The following is a 22,803-nucleotide window of genomic DNA, read 5'->3' on the forward strand; positions in this document are numbered from 1 at the left end:
ACTAAAGCTCAGAGACCATCCCATCCCACTACTGCTGTCAAGACAGCTGATTCTACAAGCTTTGGGACAGCAGTTTCCCAGTGTTACCATAATTTCCCTTAATTCTTTCTAGAAAAAAATAAAATTGTGAGACTGTGTTTCCTGCCTCTACCCCAGTTTCATAAATGAACTAATTAATCATATCTTTCTGGGCCCCAGAAGAGAAACCCAGGCAGCCCAGTTGCTTGACAGGGGGTATGAATCAAGCTGGCACCAAAGATGGCCTTCACTTCTCTAGTCACATTTCCACAGCCACACAGTCACCCAGCAGGACAGTGAAGTGACCTGTGGGGACTTGACAGGCTTCACTCAACACCTTCCCTGGGCTTCCTTGCTCCCTCTAAATCAAAGCCTTCATCATCTCTAAATGGGATACAAGTGATAACTGCTCATGAGCCACATGGTCTCGCTCTGGACAAATGGATTTAATTGCCACTGCAATGTGTCCTTATGGGCCCAAGGGGAGGTAGGCACTAAATCAGCAGCTGTGGAGGCAGCCACGGGAAAGCAGGAGCAGGATTATGCCACTGCTGAGAGTTGCCCAACTCCTGGTGCTGGCAGTAGTCCCTGAAATTCTCACTGCACTCAGCTCCTGCATAGCCTGGATGAGATTAGGACTTGTGGGGGCTAAAATAATTTGCAAGCACTGACCTTTCTGGGATATCGGAGTCATTGATGAGCCTCCAGCCTGGGAGACATAAAATGTGCCCTGCCTGCCAGGGGAGTTCCCAGCCTACTGGAGGGAGCTCCACCAGCTATAACCACCTTCCTCTACTAAGGATTAAAGATGTCAGTGTTGTCTTTACATCTCTGCTTGCTTTGGGGGCATTTCTTTTTTCTCCTTTTCCCTTCCTGTATCTTTTGATCCAAACGTCATTTATATCAGTGGGATCTTCCTACATAGTTAAGTAGGCTCTGGATCAGCATTAAATCACTCTTGATGTTTCTCATTTTTTCCCTTTAATTCACGCCTTTCCAGCTGCTCAGGTGTATGGTCTGGGTTGATAACACACCTTCTTGTGAGGAAAACAGAAGGACCTTAGTGACTGGTAGATTGCTATCCAAGACATAGCACCAGATGATTCAGTAGCTATTACTGAAATGGGTTTTGCAAAGATCAAAAGGAATCTTTAGAGGGCAAAGATGTATTTAGATCAAAACAATGACTTTCAGATAAGAGCCTCACCTGAAGCTCCCACAAATTCACAAATGAATGTGAAGCATCCTACCAGACACCGATGTCTTTGTCTCAGATGTCCACTGGCAAGTGAAATCTAGTAGGAGAACAAGCTTGATTTCTCATAGCAAAGGTCTGGGTGATACTCATAGGAACAGTGGTTGTGAAGTCTCACCCAGCAGCAAGGGGACATGTTTCAGTCTTAGTATAGTGGAATAATCCTTCAGTGTAAACCAACTTCTTATTTCACCACAAAACAGATGTAGAGCTTCACTGAATTTACAGTACTTCATAGCTAGGGTTGACCACCTATTTTCACTATACTGAAGCATGGGTGATACCTCCCTGAAAGCAGAATATTTTCTCAAATAATTATAGAAGCATGAAATAGTTTGGGTTGGAAGGGACCTTTAAAGACCATCTGGTTCAACCCCATGGTTGAACAGTGCTTGAAAATCTTCACTTTAAAAATGTTGCAAAAATTCAAATCTTCTTCCTATCTCATTCGACCAAGATGCTTTACACCACGATAGCCTAGAGTCAGGCAGCACAACAGGGATCTGGGATGCCCAGTTATGTGAAGCACTTTTGCAACTCGGTGCCATGGAAATGTTCTTTCATGTCACATGCACAGCTGAAATGTATCTGCCCAGCTTGCAAGCCCTTCCTCCACATCTGCTTCTTTCCAAGTCATCTTAGGCTGTTCACGTCCCCATCCCAAACTGCCAAAGAAGCATTGAGCTCGTGTGAGCAGAGTCCTGAAGCATCAGGAGCTCCATACCTGGTTGTGATTCTTCCTCACTTTGACAATGTGCAATTCATTTTATGACTCTGGAATTATTCCACTTCTCTTATTTTCGTTCGTGCTTGTTTAACTAAAAGGAAATGTCATTCAGACACTACCTTTTATGAGGCTCAATGCTGCAGCCACCAAAGATTTTCTTAGTAGTAGTAATAATTTATAAAAAAATTATGTCATCTTTTTTTTGCTGTAAGAATATTTTCAGAGGAAGTATATTTTTTAGTTAGTTAGTAGAGAGCTAATCACACCTAGTCTTCCAAACCATGTTATTCTTACTGGAAAGGGGAAACTTATAACAATCTCTTCTGAATTCTCGATTTTAAATTTTTCTTCAAATAACATAAAAATAATTATTTATTGCTTTCATATTCCTAAATAGCCAGTAAGAATTTCCACTCTGTTGATATAACAATATTTTTTACTTCATAACACATTAAGGAAGGTGAATGATTCTGTGAGGACTTTTATCATTCATAGACTGAGCTGAAAAATGCAGAGGTGCTTGAAGAACTCTGCTTTTAAGTTTAGGTTTTTCAGATAACTGGCTTTGATTTGAGGGACATACTAACACCTGGGTTATATATTGAGTTCTTCCTAATTAGAAATGGGTACAGTGACACCAGGACTCAATGATTCTGTTGCCCTGTGGAAAGCAATAAGTTTAGCTCTGAGAGACACCTGCTAAGTAGTGTATGGGAAGTAAAATCTAAATCAAGCTTCCACTCCAAATAAATTACAGCTCCGGAGACCTGTGAAGGGAAGTACCTGCAGCAACTCTCTCTTCTTAGACATTTCATGAAGAATCTTCTCTACTGAGGGAGCAGCATTATCAAAGGGTCCATCACTAAAGTCCTGGATGAATGCCTTCTTTCCCCCTCCATCTCTGTCACTCTCAAGTGTGTCTAAACCAGCTCCCACAGTAGGACTGCTGTCCCACTCATCTTTCAGATGAGACATGAAATTGAAGCCCTGAGTACAGAAAAACAACATATTTTACAAGATGGGAGGGATGTAAGTCCCCCTCTTCTGGCCATCCCAGTCTGGGTAATTACATTTCTACCTAGCTAAAATTCCCTTTGCCCTATGGTTTTAATTGGACAGTAGTTTCTTTTTTGCTTGTCTAAAACCTCAGGCTGGGGTCAAATCCCACTGGCTAATTCAGCAGACTGACTTTCAGTAAAGCTGCACAGGCATTTAAAAAAAAATCCAAATTTGTTTTCAAACTTGGGGGCAACATACCAAACAGCCTGAGCTGACAGAGCCCAAAGCAAAGAATCCTTCCTCTGGCTTTCAGGCCATAACATCAAGGATCCTTGTGTGGTAATACTTAGCCTGATTGTCTTGCTGAGGATCAGCATCCTCCCAGCTCCGCTTTGCAGTAGCAAAGGGAGTGCTAAAGCAGAATTTCCACCACAAGAAAACCCGTTCATGTGGTGACGCTTAGGAAGGCAGCACCTATTCATTTAAGCATCTTAGTTTGTGTCTACAGCCGACATTTTGGAAGGTAGTTTATGGGATTTGCACATTCAGATCTCTTATATTCAAGGGCTTAGTTACTGGAACTTTAATGTAACAAACCTTTTTTTAATATTTTTTGCCCAGAGTTTTTGACTGGCTCTATTTGAGCTAACCAAGGTACAAAGGTCCACCTGTATGACAGAGACATCCTTGTGTTAAAAGTGCTTAAGTGTACGCTTACCTCCAATATGTCATTCACTAAGCTTAAAATGAAACATTATTTAAAGACTTTGACAAATTAGGCACAGATTTGTAGGGAAAAGATGTCTAACCATCTGTGGGGATTGGTAACCTACTGAGTTAGAGGAGACTTATAGGGCTATCAGAAAAAGGAAATTCAGGCATGTATTCTACAAGGCAACACCTTCACAAAACTTTTCCTATGAATATTGTTCTAGGGAGAAACAACTTTCCCTGATGCTGTGCAGTAATATTTGGCCTCCTGAAAAACTTTTGCTTAATTTGTGTATGCACTCCGTTTGGAAGATCGTGTCTAATGGGAAACAATTCCAACAGCCAGACAAAGGATTTTTTTTCCTTTGCTTTTAAATGAAATATCAATGGATGGATATTTTATTTTTAGCTGAATATGAAATTTCACAAGCGACCTGTCAAGCTCCTGTTTTCAAGAATGACTTTATTTCACACGTCAAGACAGGCTGGGAAATTAGTTTTTCCCAGAGAGGACTCTGATTAGGGATTACAAAGTGAGTGTGGCGCAGAGTGATTTTTCCTCCATCTTTTCGCTCGCCCCGCCAGCCTAGAGAGCATCAGACTCTGCTGACTAAGGGGAGCAATTCATTACCATGTGAGGGAGGGGGACTGGAAGCAAGATAGTCATATTAAGTAGACTTGCTGGCCCAAGAGAGAATAGGAAAAGCATAATAATACTTAGACCTACATTATTCTTTTCATCAGTAGATATCAAAGTACTTGAAAAAGGAGGTTGATTTGATGGAAAAGGGGATAAATGCCAATTGCAAGCAGCCCATTGCAGAGGCACCAGCAGGAATGCTCACTTTCATGATGGTCTCTTCTGGCTGTGGGTCTGCAGGGTAGTGAAATAAACAGGTCTTTTCCTCACTATAATGCAGAAGTACATTTCAAACATTATTGACTTACTCAGTGTAACTCTCTTGGGGTTTGGCAAAATATAAGGTCCAGCCCAACAACCAGAGAGAGCAAGAAGGAGATTATGTATTACTAATAAATGACTGAGCAGACAGGACCTATTGCCTTTGTCAGCAGACAACAGATGATTTACACCGCAGTTTAGCTGCTTGCGGAAGCAATAAATAGTCCAGATGAAGGGCTCTGGGGTTTTTACCCAATCTGGCCCATTCTGGGGCATTTCTGTTGTTATTCAGTGGAGTAGTAGTCACTGGAGTAGGAAGTAGCCTTGTTCTGCTGTAGATGAACAGCAGTGTTTGGCTCCACGGCTGAAAGTCCTGCACTGGCGGATCTGATAGCGTTTACTGCCTGATTTCCTTTGGGCCACATGAAAGAGCTGCACATGAGGAACCACATACAGAAAGCATCAATCCCAAGGTCAATCTTCATATTCAAGAACATTGCAGCATTTCTACTGGCTACACATCTCTAACCACTTCCACTCTTAAAAAACCCTTCTTTTTCTCTTCTTTCTTTGTAGAGTGTGCTCTAGCTTGCATTTATTTGCCAATGGCCTTTCTGCTCTGTGTATGTGATAGAGACGTTCAAAGGGGCCTGAAGTCCTGCTGCGACAGGCAACCCAGAAAAACATCTCATAGGAGGCAATACGAGATCCCATTGGGTCAAACAGCTGCTGTGCAGTCACTATGACTCATGTCAGGAGGGAAGAACACTCCAGGGACAAGCACTTCATGTGGAGGTTACCCATGTTTTCATGATGACATCTACAATAATAACTTGGTTTTCAACAGTGTGAGGCATCAGCAAATGCCTGAGGCAGTTCTCTGGCCCTAAACCTTCCAGGGCAAATAGAGTTCGAAATAAAAGAAGAAGGAAGAAGACACCAACTTATTTACACTTCTCTGTTCTTCTAACAAGAGCAGGTCATATCTTCTAAACCCCTTTGCAGAGTTGAATACTCATGTGCCTATTTCAGTTTCAAAATCCTCCATCCTGCATTTGCCCACAGTGCTGCAGCCTCTGCTCTGCAAATCACAACAGCACCTCTGAACAGCCCAGTCTGCTGTGGACCAGTGCCTCCTTCCAATACAGCTGCAAATAGGTTTAAATCATTAGATTCAAGTTACCAAACAGTCTCTTGGATCAGGGTTAATTAAATGAGTGTTGAAATCTAATTAAGAACTGGTCCAGGTGATAATTAGCAGGAAATGTATGCATTAAAATATTCATTTGTCGATGAGCTGCAATTAAGAGTGTGATTTGGGGAAGGATCAATAACTACATCATGTGATGTAAAAAAAAATGAAAAGTCATCTAGCCTTCAACAGAAATGCAGGGGAATTTTGGCTAGATTTTTTTTTCTCTCCCCCCTCCACTCCCCCTTCTGTTTTGGTTTTTTAATAGCTTCTGAAGATTGCTCTCCGTCCCTGAATGGAGCATTCATCTCTCCGTCCCTTTGTTTTCCTAAAGCACTTCTTTCAAAACCTTGCTCTTCACCACATTGTGTTAGCAGGTTATAGATTTATTAGAGAGAGACTAACAGGTCAAAAAGAAAGATTCTTTACCAATGAAAATCACTTTCTCCCAGAACAGGCTGCTAATCCGGGGGAACATCGCTCATTGTGTGGCCTTAGATTGTTGGGGTCTTTTTTTAGCAAGTTAATTCCTCAAGTCTTTATTCATAACCGAGGATCTGGAGAGGCTATTGAATATGTATAGCTCAGACTTATATATATGTACATCCATAGCTGTGGTTTACTACATTCTTCCCAGTTTGTAGCAGAGCAACTCTGCTTTTCACCGAGACTATTTTTTCTGCTTGCAGTTACATAGGAGTGTGTGCAAGCCAGTTAATAATATCGTTCCTGGGCAATCTGAGAAAATCCACCTCTGTTAGAAAAAAGAGGGTCCTGAAATAGCTCAGCTCCTCTGGCATGGAGCTGGTCTTCCTCTACTGCCACAACCAGAGGCTGAGCTGGTAATTTCTGGCTGACTGTATTTCCAACAATGAATACCAGTTTGTCAAAAGGGAAGTGTACCATGGGAGCACGATGATTTCAGCTGCCCTTTGTCAGTCTCCTGACAGCTCACCTGTTCTCCCCAGGCTTGATGGTAGCCCAGGTAGCAAGGCAACTGTCCCCTGATGCCAGGGCAGTGGCCAGATTCTCCCCTCTCTGCATCTCCTCCATCCCCAGGGAGAATGCCCTGTGGGGAGTCAACCAACCCATGAAGTTGGGACTTCCTTGGAACCGGACAAAAAAATACCAGTGCCTTCCTTCCTAAGTAGATCTGCCTCTTTCTATCTCTGTCTCCTATCAGAAATGTAAGGGTTGCAGCTACTGACCTTTCATCTCATTTTGGGAAGGAGAAGGATTTGTTTCATCCCCAAAAGCACTATGTTTTTCACAGTTTTCTGCAGGCATTTCTGATGTTCATCTGTAGTTCTGCACTGGTGTTGACTGTGGACAAAATCCTAATATTGTAAAGCTTTCCTGGAGATGTGTAACTTTAAATGTGGGAGTTTGTGTGGTAGTCTCTATTTTCTAAGAGGAAACTCAGGTCCATCAGGTACTATTTTTGCTCCCCTAATTTAACAGCACAGAAGAGATGTTGTTTCATGATGATACACACACTCTGCCCACGATACTGACTCTCATCTCCAAGGCTGGGCAAAGATTTCTCACTATGGGTTACAAGAGAGCAGCATGAAAGGGTGATCCAGTTCAGGGGTCTAGAATGCAGAAAACTCGCACATTCCACCAAAACAAATTGGTCCACAAATCCTACCACATTCATTCAGCAAAGCCTCTTACATTTTGCTGCACTGAGTTCAGATCTTTGTCCTCTGACAAGGACAACCTACTGGGCCTGAAGGTTGAAAGAATAAGGCAAAAGCTTTTGCAGAGGGAGCATGAATGACAGGCTAGGACTTTGAATTTAGGAGGAAATTAGGAAACAGGCTGCTGGCATTCACTGTCCTGGGTCCTTTACTTCCTTCCTGATGCTCTCAGTCCCTCGCAAGGGTCAAATTCAAAAACCTGATTTTTTTGCATGGAAAAAGTCAGCTCTAGCAGAATTTTGTTGTACCAATTCTGTGTTACACGTATGGATTGGTGAGCCAGTGTGTATCTAGCTCATTCCCTCTTGTGTGTCATTTTGTTTCCTGTCCTGCAGGGAGCCTCTTCAAGCCTGGTGGTGAAGTTTGCGGACACGGACAAGGAGCGTACAATGAGGCGCATGCAGCAAATGGCAGGACAAATGGGCATGTTCAACCCCATGGCCATCCAGTTTGGGGCTTATGGCGCCTATGCACAGGCAGTAAGTATAGACACTGACTCTACACATGTTAGTGGAATTGGGAATATTGTCCAGGGCAGACAAGGGAATCTCCCAGGCAAGTCTCAGAGGTGCAGTAGCCAGTTCTAGCAGTAACCACACTGTGATCATGTGTGGACCCATGCAAAACACTTTCCATAGGGTCTAAGCCATTGCTGTAAAATAAAAGCACAACTAGCCTTTGAGCATTTGGATAAAATAAGCCTGAATTCAGCTTATCCTAGTTCTCTGCCTCATGTCACCATGCCCGTTCTGAGTACCTTGGAGTGACCACAGGATGAAATGGCAGTTGTTGACAGAAATGTTTTTAGCTTCATGAAAACATGCTAGATAATAACAAAATGGACAAGCAGATATGCACATATACAGTGCTGGCTTCCCAAAACAGTATGATTTAAGTGCACTGGGAAAAAGTCCTGCTGGAGTTGCTTCAGGTACTTTATGTACACACAAAACCTGGTCACTGGGCCCCTGAGAAGATGTGACTGTACAGGGAGCTGGGCTTTTGATGATGCCCTGAAATGGATGTCTCTGGAATTAGTACTATTTCTTAGGCTCCAATTAACAAGGACCTGCAAGACAAGGTTGGGTTCAGGTAACTTGGACTCTCTGCCAGATATTTCAGAGGCAGGTAGAGGTAATGCCTGCAGCAGGCAGACACAGTAGACACCATACTGCCCAGTGACTTTGTTGCCTTCTCTAGAGCGCATCTGCAGGTGGTGTGTCTCAGTGCTTCATCTATTTGGTGGCAAAATGTGGCCCCCTTGTACTCTGCAAGATTTGTGTACAGGAGAGAAGTACCATTTTCCAGAGTAAAGTATTCCTGAACGAGAGACCAAATGCCTTGCCTGAGGTGTACAGGCCCAGCTCAGGAATCACACTCTGCTGTACCCATACTCCCTCCAGTGCACAGACCACTTTGCTTTCTTCCCTGTTTCTTTCTCATTTGTTGGCATCATGTATTTCCCATCACATGCCCATGTTCATTTGTTAACTTGAAGATCTGAAAATTTCTGTCCTTCTCTGAGGGTCCTGAGCCTCACTGAACCCTTGGTACAACCCCATCTACCCCTTGTGTGAGTCATGCAGAGGTGTGAGGATGTGCTGTAGAGCTCCACAGAAGTTCCCCCACTCCTCCCAGCTTCACATCTTGGTGCAGTTCTGGACTTTTTAATTCACTCTTGTCTAGAAAAATTCTGGGTTTACTTCTTTTTTTCTGTTTCTATTTTTATTCCCAGACTAAGTCAATCTCTGTTTCTTCCTTTGTCCTCTGCTCCCTTCCTCATATGATAGAAGAACTGTTCCCTCCCCAGTCTGCCTGTGTTTAACTGTCCTCCTGGCCAGGGAAGGCTGCAGGAATTGGAAAAGAGACAGTAAATCCCATCTGAGCCCAGGTCAGTGGTCAGCAGCCTGGCAGAGGGATGCAGGATCTTTGCCCCCACATATCAGAGAGATTAACAGGAGGCGATCCATGAGCAGCTTGGGATAAACATTTGCAGAGGTTGTCAGGCAGGAGATGTGGCTTCAGTGTTACTCTACAGGCATTGATCAGGCAGCTGGAGAAATGGTAAAGACACCACTATCCTGACGCTTTGGTCCAAAAACTCTTCTTTCATTATTTTTAATCTAGAGTAACTCTTCTAATTTCCAGCCTAGGTTAATCCTGATATGATATGAGAGCAAGTCTGCTCCTTTACATGACAAAAGTTTCCTCCATTTCTCACCAGATAATACAGGTATTTTATGATGGTAGGCGAGGATTTATGGCTGAAGGAAGAGTGAAAACAATTCCTGGTCTGCTCCCACCCATTGAAACAAATGAATATTTTTCATTTGATTTCTGTGAAAGCAGAATTGGACCCATTATCTTTTTTTTTCCCTGATAAATATGCTAATAATGGGGAAAGAATAAGTTTTAGATCTTGACCCATTGGATATGACAAGCTGGTGACATCAATTACCCTGGGGACTTCAGAGCTGTCTAAATGATGGGATCACATTCCCATTTGGCGCCTGCACACCCAGAGCATGCTCAGATGCTGTCTCTCAATCAGCCTCCCTATCTGTTTCATCTCACAGTCTCACATAAAAGGGAAGGAAGGGAGCTTCGAGGCTCTGTGGCATTCCCTCGGTCCTGATTAATCCACCTCAGACTGCTGGCTCTTATATATCAAGGTGATTGGCACCTCACAAATGCCAGCAGGAGATGGAGGGATCGATAAGGAAGAGGAAAAGGGAGAGAGCAGTTTTATTCGGCCCAAAATGGAGTCAAAGAGCTAATGCAAGTCAAGAGGAGGGAAGGTGAAACATCAGGATCAGGACTGTCATGACGGGTGATGACACGGCCACCAGCAGCTCTTGTGATACTGGGTGAATTACTTGACTCCCTGGCCTTGTTTCCCCATGTACAAGTAAAGCTGATGATCAGATTTATTTATTTCCTCTTCTCCCTCAGGGACACGGCTCCTCTTGCACAGTCCCTCCATGAGTTTTCACGCAGTGGTAGGGCAGTAACACAAGTGCAAGAAGTGCCTCAGTGCTTGGTAGTAAGGTCAGAACAAGCAGGAGACATTAGGCTCTCTAATTCCTACTTGTAGTCTGTACTCTCAGCTATCCCCCTACAGTCCACACCTGACTCATGTCTCCATGTAAGGCTTCTCAAGCAATCCCATGACAGCAGTTTATCAATAGTTTCTAATGGTCTGTCCCCAGAGAGGAAGTTGTTCAAGTCCCATAGGCTGCAGTTTCTTGCTGTATTTCCCCCAGATAAGCATCTTGCACATCACTGTGACTGGATTAGCTCCTGCAAAAAGGTCTCAATCCATCAAGGTGGACAGTGCATCAGAAACCCACATGATAGATTGATGGGCACCTGTGGGTTTGCAAACCCTCTGAGGAGAGGCAGCGAGGGTCTCAGTCCATCCGTGTTTGACTGTCAGTCTTCAGTGTTGCCACCAGGACTGATTTGGGCCCCAGCTCCTCTCTAAGTTACCTGTCTTACAGCTCAGCAACTGACCATGTCACAGTTCACTCCCTGCTGCTGCTGCATGCTGTCAACCCACTCAGCCTCAGCTTAAACAACTTTAACCTTGATAGCAGTGGTAGCCTCACATCAGCCAAGCAACCAGTCCTCAGGTTCAGCAGCCATATGGCCTCAGACCCAGAGGTAAAAAATATGAGGAAGCAAAGGGACTTCTCCACTGTGTGTGGTTTTCCATCCTCTCCTCATGTGCCACCTGCAAGCAGACCAGACAAAGCTTGGCAACAACCCTGTGTGCTGTTTCAGTGACACAGAAAGTCACACTAGACTCACTTCACCTCTTTTGTATGCAGCTCAAGGCAAGTCAAATTTTATGGCTTCCTAAAGCTCCCAGAGGCCCTACACTAATTTGTTTCAGAGTTTAGTGGTTTGTTCTTTTTGTTTGGTTGGTTTGGTAGGGTTTTTGGGATTGGGGTTTTTTGGGGTTTTTGTTTGGTTGGTTTTTGTTTGGGGTTTTTTTAGGTTTTTTCTTTTTAGCAATATCTTCCCACACTCATTTAACTTCTCCTTTTATGGGGCAATTATTTTTTTTATTTCACACGTGTACAGAGCATCAGCTCTTTTTGGTGTCAGGTTACTCTGAATATACACCAGCTGGGTCTTGATAGCTGTTTCTGCAGTCTAAGTTAAGGCCAGATTGAGGTATAGATTTGAACTCAGTCTGGAGAGAAGGAGAGTGATGCTAGCTGGCACCACCTTGATTTGCTGTCAGGCAAGAATGAACCTGCAGGGACACACTCCACCTCAGAGGAGCACAGCACACCTTCTTAGATCTTGGTAAGAGGTGGGATGGCCAAGCCCAAAATCACAAGCAGTGAAAATCAAAACAGACCATGAATAGTGGTAGTACAATCCTGGCCCAAACAAACAATGGTGGCAAAAGTTCCTGTAGGTCTTTCTGTGCAGAAAGTGGCAAGGAGTAGTTAGGAGCTGTCTCATGTCAGTGACGCCCCACCACGCAGAAAGGAAACGTTCACAGATCAAAAAAGGGTTAGGGAGATGGGAAAATGCAGAAGAGTAAAGCAAGAACAAAGGAAAGAGCCTTGGAAAGTGACAGATACAGTATAAATTATTTAATTTTTAAATTATTTAAGATAAGATCAAAGTCGTAAATCAAGTTTGCATAAAAAATGGGGTGGGAGTGTTAGCCATGGTCTTCTGGCCAAACTCCAGCCTTGGGACTGATTGCACCCTGCGGCAGGGATAGGCATAGAGCTTGTGAGTAAAAACAGACAGACTGGGACAGAGACAACGTAGGCAATGCTAGCATTTGCTCTCTGGCCTGGAGCAAGTCCTTTCCCATCAGTAAATCCCAGCTCCCCTCACTCTGAAAAAGTACAAATGGCTGCTGCTCCCAAACTCCAGACAAAAACTGCAACAAATCTGGGAATGTCCAGCAGAGCAGAGCTATCAGTCATCATCATAACTGGTCTTCTTGGGAAGTCAGGGCAGCAGCGACTACCATACTGACCACAAAAGCCTAGGTGTCCCCTTCTACCTCGCTGTCCAGCTCCTGTGGAGATGAAAGGATATTTCTGCTAAATGATCTGAGGTAGTGCTGATGGGAAGAATCTCTTCTTCCTAAATTTATTCAATTTGTACTGTGAAATTATTTTGGAAAGATACTTTAAAAAAAATCAGCTAGGCCTATGAAATTGGGAGAAAATTACTGACTATAGGCTATCTTCTGGATATAATAGTTATTACATTTAAATAGCCAAAATGGGATAGTATATTTGGTAAATACTACCTGGTACGCAAATCACTTGCTCTGATCTGTTCCAGGAAAGGAAGCTATTTTGAGGCCATAATACTCTGTAGCAGGGCTAATACCATGTTTCTGACCACCAGCTCCCTGGTAATTCAGAAATAATGACCACTCACATTTGGGCTCTCTATACAATTTTTTTTAGGCTTTGGGTTTTTTCCACAGTTCACAGGAAATCAGAAACCTGAACTATTGTGTATCAGGCTTTGGAAAGACACTAAGGCACCTGAATACAGGTGTTGCACATTTGTTTGATTTTTTAAAAAAAAATTTAATTACATTTAAATTTTACTTTCAAAACAGAAATTTCTGTTGACATTAAATTTCTTGAAGACATTAAAAATGTATGAAAGACTATTTTGGGTTTTTTTACCAATTATCTTCTGTCTGTTTGAAGGCTTGGAAGGTATTTTTAGTTTTACCTCCTAATGGCCAGTTAGGTAAAACAGACATGAATTTGCCAATTCTGTGACTTTACCAAATATGAGTCCTCTTGCCGCTTGATTGATCGCTTTGCTTAGCTCTTTCTATCACAGAGTTACCATGAGGATTCATTAGCTAAGTGTCTATATAGATTGTTAGAGGTGGGCAGTGTGGGATGCTGTTATTACTTTTATTATACTAAATGAAGAATGTTAAAAGTCAAAAAAAATCATGTGGTTCAGAGAGAAGGATGGCAAATAACACTGAAAAAAAAGGGGAAGGTCATCACATCATTCAGAGTAGACCTCTCCAAGGGCAATGATCACACTATTTCAAAAAGAGTTCATCGGAAATAATCTTCCTCTCTCCTCTTCCCCTTTTCATTTTCACATGCATTTCTTTTGGGGGATGGGGAAGGCAGGCTGTGCATTCTTGTCCTATTTACAGCAAGAGTTTTTGACCTTGAGAATGTTCCTTCATCTCTCCATGCAATTGTTCCTCCTGTAAGAAAAAGGAGAGTATTTCTTGCCCTTGAGTACAGTTGCAACTCGAGGTAGCAAAAAGGTGTGTGAGACAAGTCCTTCCATCTCCCTCTATTGACCAACCACCATTGCCACCTCTTCCCATGGTTTGGATGGCTTTATCAGTGCCTCTCCACCTGCCCCACCAGTTCTCAAGCATTGGGATGGCAACTGCAGGTTCTCTACCTCTTGAGGTGCTGTCTTGAGGTGTGGCAGGAACCAGACTGGTAGGATCTCCTGGTCTCCTCAGGAGATAAATATTTGAGCAAAAGAAAAATTAGCAGGAAAGAAGGAATGAATCTTTAAAATGGATGGGAAAAAGCTCCAAATGCTGAGGCAAAGGTCATGCCAAGGAAGTAAGAGAAGCAAAAGGAAATACGTCCTTTCGGCTAAGGGAGGAAAAAGCTCCTCTACATCCCCTTGGATCAGTCTGAGATAATAAGGCTGCTGCCTTCCTGATTAGTGCTCTGTAGCCCCAGCCCAGGCAGGGAAAATCTGCATTTCAAATGGCATATTTTAAAGTACACAATACCCAGGGGCCCTGCTGCTATTGATTTGCCTCTGGTGGGGTCACTGCCTCACTTTCTACAGTTTTATTAACTGGCACCATACACTGGGTCTCTTTCAAAGTGAAAAGAGAGTGGATGGGACATTTGTCTTACGGGGGAGCTGGGGAAGGAGTAGGGTGACTTTCACTGGGAATGCCCTGGAGGTTTTATAAGGAAGACTGGTGACCCTTACAGGACTTGCTCTCCTTTTGTAAATTTCCCTAGAGCCATCCTGGGAGGGGAGGAGGTAGATCTTATGCTGTCAACTTCTTCCAAGGTGACTGAGTTCCTGTCCTCCTACCTGCATTGTGCCACTGCACTCAGTCAGGCTTTGACCACTGGGCTGGGTGGGAGCTCCCTCTTCTTTCCCCTTAACCTTTTCCCCCTGAGCACATCCAACAAGAGCAGGATGGGTGTGAATGGGACCTGTGACCTTAAAAAGGAGGCAGGAGGGTTGTCAAGAGTTGAAATGTCCAGACATTTTTAGGACAAGTTGAGGTCCACTCTCTAGCCAAGGTAGCAAAGCCAGTTAACTGGGGTACACATCTCTGTTCAGATGTGGGAAGCTCTACTCCTCCCAGCTCCAGGTAACCCCAGGTTAACCCAGAGACTGCAGTGAGGTCTGTGTCCTTTGGGTCATGATGTGAAGGGTTCCAGCTTATTTCAGCATGCTAGGTTTCTAGGACATCTTGGAGAGTACTTCCACAGAGCACTGAGCATAACAGAAACTGGGTGACTGCTCTCTGCAGGATCTCTGTTTTAGCAGAAGCACCTGATCTAGTTTACCAAAACACAGCTTAGGACTTTATTTTTACTGCATTAGCTTTTTAACCCTAAGCTAAATTTAACCTCTTTGCTCCTCACAGTCCTAATTCAGTCTCTGTGGGAGTATGGCCAGTTTTAAGTGACCATTTCACTGAAATCCACCAGGCTTTAGACTGCAGACCCTGCACCTTTGGCACAGATTAGTAGATTAGGAACATCTAGTTCTTCTCATAAGGGGGGAGAAAATACGTTCTTCTCTCCAAAGGTCTGTGACAGAAGGGCATGAATGACATTGCACTGCAAAAAGGAACATGAATGTAGCCAAGGAATACTCTGCAAACACGCACCTTCCAGTGCAAATTTATAATCCCTCCAAAAGCACAAGAAGAGACACACTGAGGTTACCTGATTTGGAAACAGGAGGAGCACCTGCCATTGTTAACTCCGAACAGCTTAGAGACATCCATAAGCAGGAGAAAAAGTTGCATAAGCCATAATTAATGTCACAAGTGACTGCGTAGCTCTGCTGAGTGCAAAATGGAGATTTTCTTTGGAGCAGTAGAATCATTTGTACTGCTATTGCCAATGCAGCAACTTTTTAGACATTTTAGACAGAGCCCTGTTTCTCAGCAGCACAGGTGAAACACAAAAAATGGGATTAACACCTTTCTTTTAAATGGATGTGAACCAAGTTCCAAAAATATCTGCTGAGGGCCAGGTAAGGGGTGGAAATAATTTCATCTGACTGTGTTGGTAGGTGCAGCTGAACCAATCAATTGAGGTTCCACATCCAGTCCACAGGGAGAAACAAAGCTGCAATCCATCTCCCCAGAGGCATTTGGATACAGAAGGGAGAGATGAATCTTGGCCTAGATTCCTCTGCCTGTTATCACATCAACCATGGTGGGTGACCAGCTCACAGGAAACCCGATCTGTATTTTGTTTACTGAACCTGACAGTGGGAAATGCCAAAAACATAGTCCTCCACCTGCTCTAGAATGTCTCTGGTTCAAATACCAGGCTGATATCTGCCAGCAAGACTAACTATGGGACACATACAACCAGCCATATATCACACTCTGTTCTGAGGTGAGTTTGTTCATGCAACTCTGGTCACTTTTGGAGAAGAGCAGAGAAAACTCGTCAAGGGCCAGACTGGGGATGTTCCCAGCCCTTGTAACTGCATCCAACTCAGAGAGATGTTACTTGGGTCTGCAGAGCTACAGAGATCCTATAGGCCCAGATCTTGGCCATCATTTCTGCAAACAGCCAATTATATCCTCCTCTGTCCTGGGTAAAAATACCCAGCACAGAAAATGAGATATGAGTCAGCATACCTAGTGCTGGAGTCAATCCAGTGTTAAAGATGGATGGATTCCCCCTTCCTCATTCACTGCATTGGCATACTTTCTAAAATCACCTGCTCAGTACCTTCTCTGCAGAATAAACCCAAATAATGTCTAGAAACAAATGTATTCCTTAAAGGGGAATCAGCATTGTGTTAAAATAGAAGAGATTGTCTAATCACTCCATCAGTAATTACAAAGAACAGGATATCACTAATTAAAATGTGAAGGTGTCTTATGCAGGGTATAATAAGAAAGGGTAATTAACAATCAAAGGAAAAGCCACCACTTTGCCTCCAATCTGCATTAGGCTTCAAAAAATAATAACACTCAACTCCAATACAACACTTTTCATCTGTGGATCCGAAGGCACTTCTGTGTGGGGAGGCAGGTATCCTGTGTCCCATTTTATTGCTGGAGAAACCAAGGCAAGTTTCCACAACATGTGCATGGTTATTCAGCAGGTCAGTGGCAGAGCAACCTTTACTGGTGGTGACAAGTTTCAGTATTTGAATGAGTGCAGTTCATTTTCAAGGGTTCATTCAAGGCATTCATTGGTTTCTTTTAGTGCATATGTGTATGAATAACTAATTTAGCTGATATTTCTGTATTAAAGCTAACAGTAGGGAACAGTGTGTTCCTTGCCATGACTTTTGAGATCTGTTTATTGCTGAGAAGCATGTCCCATGTGCTTAAAGAACAGCATCAGAAGGTGATTTCATGATGGGAGAGAGAGTAAAATGACAGACAGCAGCAAAACAGAGTTACTCCAATTCTGGAGACAGCACAGACATGAGTCACTTCTAAAATCACTACAGGAAAACATTTTTCTTTTCCACTATTATCATCAAGGCACAGATTACCAGAGGTTCAGCAATGTACAGAGTAATGTTTTACTCTCTGTGCATCTTCTTTCCCCCACATCTTCTCCAAGCATCCACGACTGGTCACTGCTGGGGATTGGATACTCAGACATACCCTGTCTGACTCTTTGTACAGCTACAGGGAAGGAGACAAGAGGCAACTTCAACCAAACTGTCTTATCCTTCACACCAGGAACGTTTTATAAGCCCACTGCAGCCATAGTGTACACATGAACTACACCATCTGTGTGCTAGGTTTGGAGTGTAACATAATGATAACAAAGTCTGGTTTTAATGAAAGAAACATTTCCAGCATTCACCAACCATTCACCAGCCTTCTGCTCCAAAATTTTTACCCCCAGAATGCCTGAAAATATAGCCCGGTTCCTTATTTCTGCTTTTGGTAGGTACCCTGAAACAAGCAGTATTTTGACCACTTTCTGGAAAAAAATTAATAGAGGAAGTCAGCTCAGATCAAAACCTTGGGCAAGGGGTTTTCCCATTAGGCAATATTAATCTTGCTAAAGTAGGGGAGCTCCCTTCTCTTGTACAGCTCTTCTGGAGGTCTCTGCTTGGTTGTATTGGAAATAGGTGCCATAATCTGGTCAAAAGGTTTGGTCATGGTTTTGCTCTGTACTCACCAGAGGCTTCCTAGCAGCCTCAGAAAAAGTGATTTTTCTCACTGACAGATGGAAAAAAATCAGGTTATCCCTAGAGAACTAGCCAGGCTTGCTGCTTTGGAGAAGGAATCCACTTTCCCTACATACACTGGTCTCCCATCACTAACCACCAGGGCTTTCCCAGAACTTTGACATAAGCAATGTAAGCCATGAAACCTCTTTGCTCAGGTAGTATATAGTCTTTTCTATGTATAAAGTCTTTTCTCTGCTCTTCTTATCAGAGAAGCAGCAGGGAGTCAGAGGTTGTGTCCAGCTCACGGGAGACCTCCACACTGCTGGTGCACATGGAGGGGATGGGGACCACAAAGACCCCGAGATGAAAAGACAACCTTTGCCTCCAGCTCCTGTAGCGAGGAGGAAGGCCAAGCCTGGGGGGTACCACAGGCATGGTGCGCTGACACCTCAAAAGAGAGGGGTGCATCACACCCTCACCAGGCCCACACGCCGGTGCTGGTGCCCCAGGCTGCCCAGCCAGTGACCGCGTGATATTTTTTCCCTGCTCTCTTTGTTCCAGCTGATGCAGCAGCAGGCCGCGATCATGGCCTCGGTGGCGCAGGGCGGATACCTGAACCCCATGGCAGCCTTTGCCGCGGCCCAGATGCAGCAGATGGCAGCTCTGAACATGAACGGCCTGGCAGCCGCCCCCATGACACCAACCTCAGGTAAGGGGTCAGAGGGGTGGAGAGGGAAAAGGGTGGGAAGGTCTGGCCGCATCCCAGAGGAGACCTGTCAGGACACATTAGCTCTCTGCTGTAGCCATCTGCAGCAAGGTGAGCGCCGATCTCTTCTCCCGGGTTACAAGTGGCAGGACCAGAGTAAAGGGCCTCAAGTCCCACCAGGGGAGGTTTGGACTGGGTATTGGAAAAGGTTTCTTTGTAACAGGCTGCCCTTGGCAGCAGTTGAGTGTCCATCCCTGGAGGTGTTTAAAAGACGTGTAGGTGTGGCACTTTAGGACTTGGTTTAGTGGTGGGCTTGGCACTGCTGGGTTACTGGTTGGACTCTGTGATCTCAGACGTCTATTCCAACCTTAACAATTCTATGATTCTGTGACACTTCCTTCTCAGTCTTATCCCACACACAACTTTTCTTTGTGTCTGAGCACCCTCCAAATGTCATAAAACATCCTGCAGTGTCCTACACTGGTTTATTGGTGTATATATGTGTCCAGTTGATCAGTGCTGGTGCTGTTACAGCCGGGCTGGTCTAAAGACAAACAAAATAGGTTTGCTGGTGAGATGCATTATCATTAACAAGATGAGTTTTGCCTTTGGGACACATAAGCCTTTCCCCTATTGTGAGATAGGACAGTAGGTATTTAGGGAAGATATCTGGTGCTATCTGGAATGAAGACCTTTGGTGAGAGGGTTTCAGGCTGCTGGAATAGAGATAGGTAGTCAGTGAAGGGCTGCCAGGATCTGCCTAGGCTGTGAGAAGCCCATTCTGGGAGCTGCAATATATGGTTCTGTGGGCAGAGAAATAAGCTGAGATGGAAACAGGTCTGTCTTTCCTGGGGCTTGAAGCACAGGGATATCATTTGGTCGGGAATAGGTCAAGGAATGATCAGGACTGCTAGTCATGGAGTGATACATGGCCTAACAGCAGTGAAGTAGAAAAGCAGGAAAGTAGGACCAAACCTTGAAAGAAGGGAGAATTTGGAAAGCCTTGCAATATACCACAGTCTGGTAGGGGAGCAGAGCTCTCAAAGATACATCTTCAGAGGACCATTTCTAAGAGACAGGCTGGGATAAAAGGATCCTTGGGGTGACATAGTTTGTTTCTATGAGAGGTATAGGGAATAGGACTGTACTCAGAAAGATGTGGCACACCAGTGCCCTTGTGTGAACCTGGAACCATCCAGCTGGCCTGGAGAGGACCAGCTTAACAAAGGTTTGAGATGAGACATGGGAGGAGTGAGATGTGTCTGAGCCTGCTATGGTGCAGGCAGTGTTGGGCAGACCAGGATCTGGGAATCCAGAGCAGAGCAGTAAGAGGGGAAAAAGGCAGCTTCATTGCTGAATATAGAGATCTGCACCAGCTCTGGAGTGGGAAAGTGCCGTCTGACAAGGCAGTCAGGAAAGATGCCTGATGGTTGAGAAACACTGGATGGCAGGGAATTAAGGCACCAAAGCAATGCAGGTTTGGGCTCTGTTCCTAATGAACTGAGCTGTGCTAACCTGTCTGCCAAAGGAAATCTCCCTGACTGCACACAGCACCTCTCTGCAATCTGTAGCTGGGAACAGCATCAGCAGCTACTGGATCATATACATATTTTTTCCTTTGCTTGTATTAGAATATAAGTGGGGGGGAGAGGGAGAGAAAGGAAGACAGATCTCATGCCACACAAACTTACGGAGACCCAAGGAAAAGCACTTGACTCAAAAATCTTATACCACACATTTCAAAATATATGTTTACACAATGATAAAAGTATAAACAATGAGTCGATGGAGCTACTGCAAAACCAAATAGAAAAGTGGCTTAATTATATGTGCACCCTTTAAACCCACTGCTGGAAAGATTATCATATTTGCATTAGCTAGATTTGTTTTCTGTTGGTGGGAGCAGAAAGAACATCAAACAAAGACTGCCTGGAATTCAAATGTTGTCAGGGCCTGGAAAGCTGAATCCAGGCAGTGGTTTGTGATGGACCCACCACAAAAGAGCACAAGCTCTTTTGAATATGTATAAGTCTTGAAAACGACTGAGTTCTGTTACATATATGTGAAAACACCTGTAAAACAGCCAAAATATGTACCTACCATGATATCCAGCACACGAAAAGCATCCCTTCTTTGCTATAAACTGCTCCTCTTCTGCTGTCACCAGTGCCTTTCAGAGTCACAGAATCTTAGATCACCTAGGTTGTAAAAAACCTTTAAGATCATCAAGTGCAACCATTAACCCAGCACTGCCATGTTCACCATTAAATTGTGTCCCTAAACACCATGTCTACACATGTTTTAAAAATCTCCAGGGATGGTGACTCCATCACTTCCCTGGGCAGCCAGTTTTAGTGTTTGACAGGATGAGGGGACTATTAAACTCTCACTCTCAGAATACAGGAGAGGAAACTCATGTTTTTTACATGCTTTCTGGATCACCCATGACTGGTCATTATTGAAAATAAGATGCTGGTTTAGATGATCCCCTGATGTCTTTCATGGTGGCCAATTTTGCACTCTCCTAATGACATATTTTCAATCACAGAGCCTATTCACTTTGGTATTATTGCAGATTTACCTTGAATGAGTAACTTCCTTCATGAAAAACCTCTGTGGTGGGTCGTGGAAATATCCATTGACAATTATTCCTTAGGAGAAATGTTTAGACTTTGAAATTACTCCTTGTATTACTACAACACTCACAAAGCATGTTATAAGATGCATAGAAAATGTTTCACATAATTTCTGAGCAAGCAAGCCTACAACACTAGCAGCGATTTCTGAGTGGCCAGGAGATATCTGAAGCCTAACATGAATTCTCCTGCTGGTTTTTGTTAGCATTCAGAAAGCCAAATGGAAAATGATCATTCTGCTTCATAGCAGGATTTCTAGTCATTGAAGTATATCTTTGTTCTGCCTTGGAATGAAAATGAAATATTTCAAAGTTCTCTGGAAAAAAAAAAACAGGCATCAGAAAAAGTGTTTGGAACATTGAAAAAGTAAAAAGGAAGTGTTTTGATCTTTCCTAAGCAAAAGAAAAATTGTGCTAGAAAAAAAGATTCTGGTAACCCAGGAGTCCTAGAGGCATTGGAGGTATTGGCTCAGCCTCTATGCTGAAATCTTCAGGCCTCCTAATCCAGCTGGTTTCCTGTGTGTCCCACCTCTAGGAGAGAGGGTTCCTTGTGACATGGCCATGACTTCTTTCAGGCTTATGGGACCTACAAACTCAGAGAGTTTTGGATCCAGCCAGATCTAACAGATGAGAGACAGTATCCATCTCACCTGGCTGTGACCATGCAAAAGTCAGACATCTCATTTAATCTAGTCAGTGTGGATGGTGATAGGCAGTCCCAGTGGGTAATTCAGACCAGAAAAATTTTATTGCTGTTTGCTGCCATTTTAACAGTTCTCCATCAAGACTCAGGTTTATCTCACACACCATCCGTAATTGTGAGGCAATTAATTTAACATCTCTGAAAGTTTAGTTCAGGTTTTACATTTCTCCCATCTCTGCTACAATCTGGGTGAAAAGTAGGTCTGGCAGAGGATCTGCTACTCTGTTAACTGCAAAGAGAGGCTAGAAATGAAATTTCATTTAGGCTTTCCTTCCTTCCTTCTCTTCTACCTCCCTCCCTCCCTCTGTGTTGTAAATCTGCACCTGGTGTAGCTGCAGCAAGAGATCTCAAACGAGGGATGAAATCCACAACTGGCATCCACCACCACCATTTGTTCTCTGCAGTGGCATTATGCCAGTTTTACTCCAGCTACAGATCTGACCTCTCCAGGGGGGTTCTTTATAAGAAGAAAATTAAAAAATTCCAATGAATGTGCCTAAACTTCCTTAGACATGCACAAAATAGCTAGCACAAATCCCTTGTTGCAATTTTAGAAAAAAATTACTTACATTTTCTATGCAAATAAAGGAGAGATCCAGAAAAGCAACTGAAATTTTAAGTAGCCTTTGTGATTTGCAAGCTGATGGCATATGCTAAGAGCATTGCCTTTGGACTTCAGTTGCCACTGCTGGCTCCCTGTACCTCCACAGAGGGCATTTTTAAAGGCCAACACCATTTAAATAAGCAAAAGGGAAGCAGCAGCTTGTCTGCTCAGGGTATAAGAAATGAATTGAAACACTGCCTATTTTTTGGGCTACTCAAATCTGAACATATTAAACCACCTCATCC

The 22,803-nt window shown here is 43.6% G+C and overlaps 1 protein-coding gene across 17 annotated transcripts in view; it reads left to right on the forward strand.

The window, feature by feature from the left end:
• The window catches only part of CELF4 (CUGBP Elav-like family member 4), a 699,885-nt gene that overhangs the window by 609,303 nt on the left and 67,779 nt on the right, over positions 1–22,803 (forward strand). For 16 of the 17 annotated variants that reach the window (XR_003532179.1, XM_027671059.1, XM_027671062.1 and 13 more), the window contains 2 exons: positions 7,842–7,985; positions 18,472–18,619. Coding sequence is in view for 16 of the 17 variants with exons in the window: in XM_027671059.1 (XP_027526860.1) it covers positions 7,842–7,985; positions 18,472–18,619 (292 nt within the window). In the remaining variant the exon portion in view is untranslated. The remainder of the gene's footprint in view (positions 1–7,841; positions 7,986–18,471; positions 18,620–22,803) is intronic. The other variant, XM_027671061.1, reaches the window with a different exon arrangement.

Source organism: Neopelma chrysocephalum, unplaced genomic scaffold, assembly GCF_003984885.1.
Source record: "Neopelma chrysocephalum unplaced genomic scaffold, ASM398488v2 Primary Assembly neopelma1_97027, whole genome shotgun sequence".
In the NCBI taxonomy this organism is placed as follows: Eukaryota; Metazoa; Chordata; class Aves; order Passeriformes; family Pipridae; genus Neopelma; species Neopelma chrysocephalum.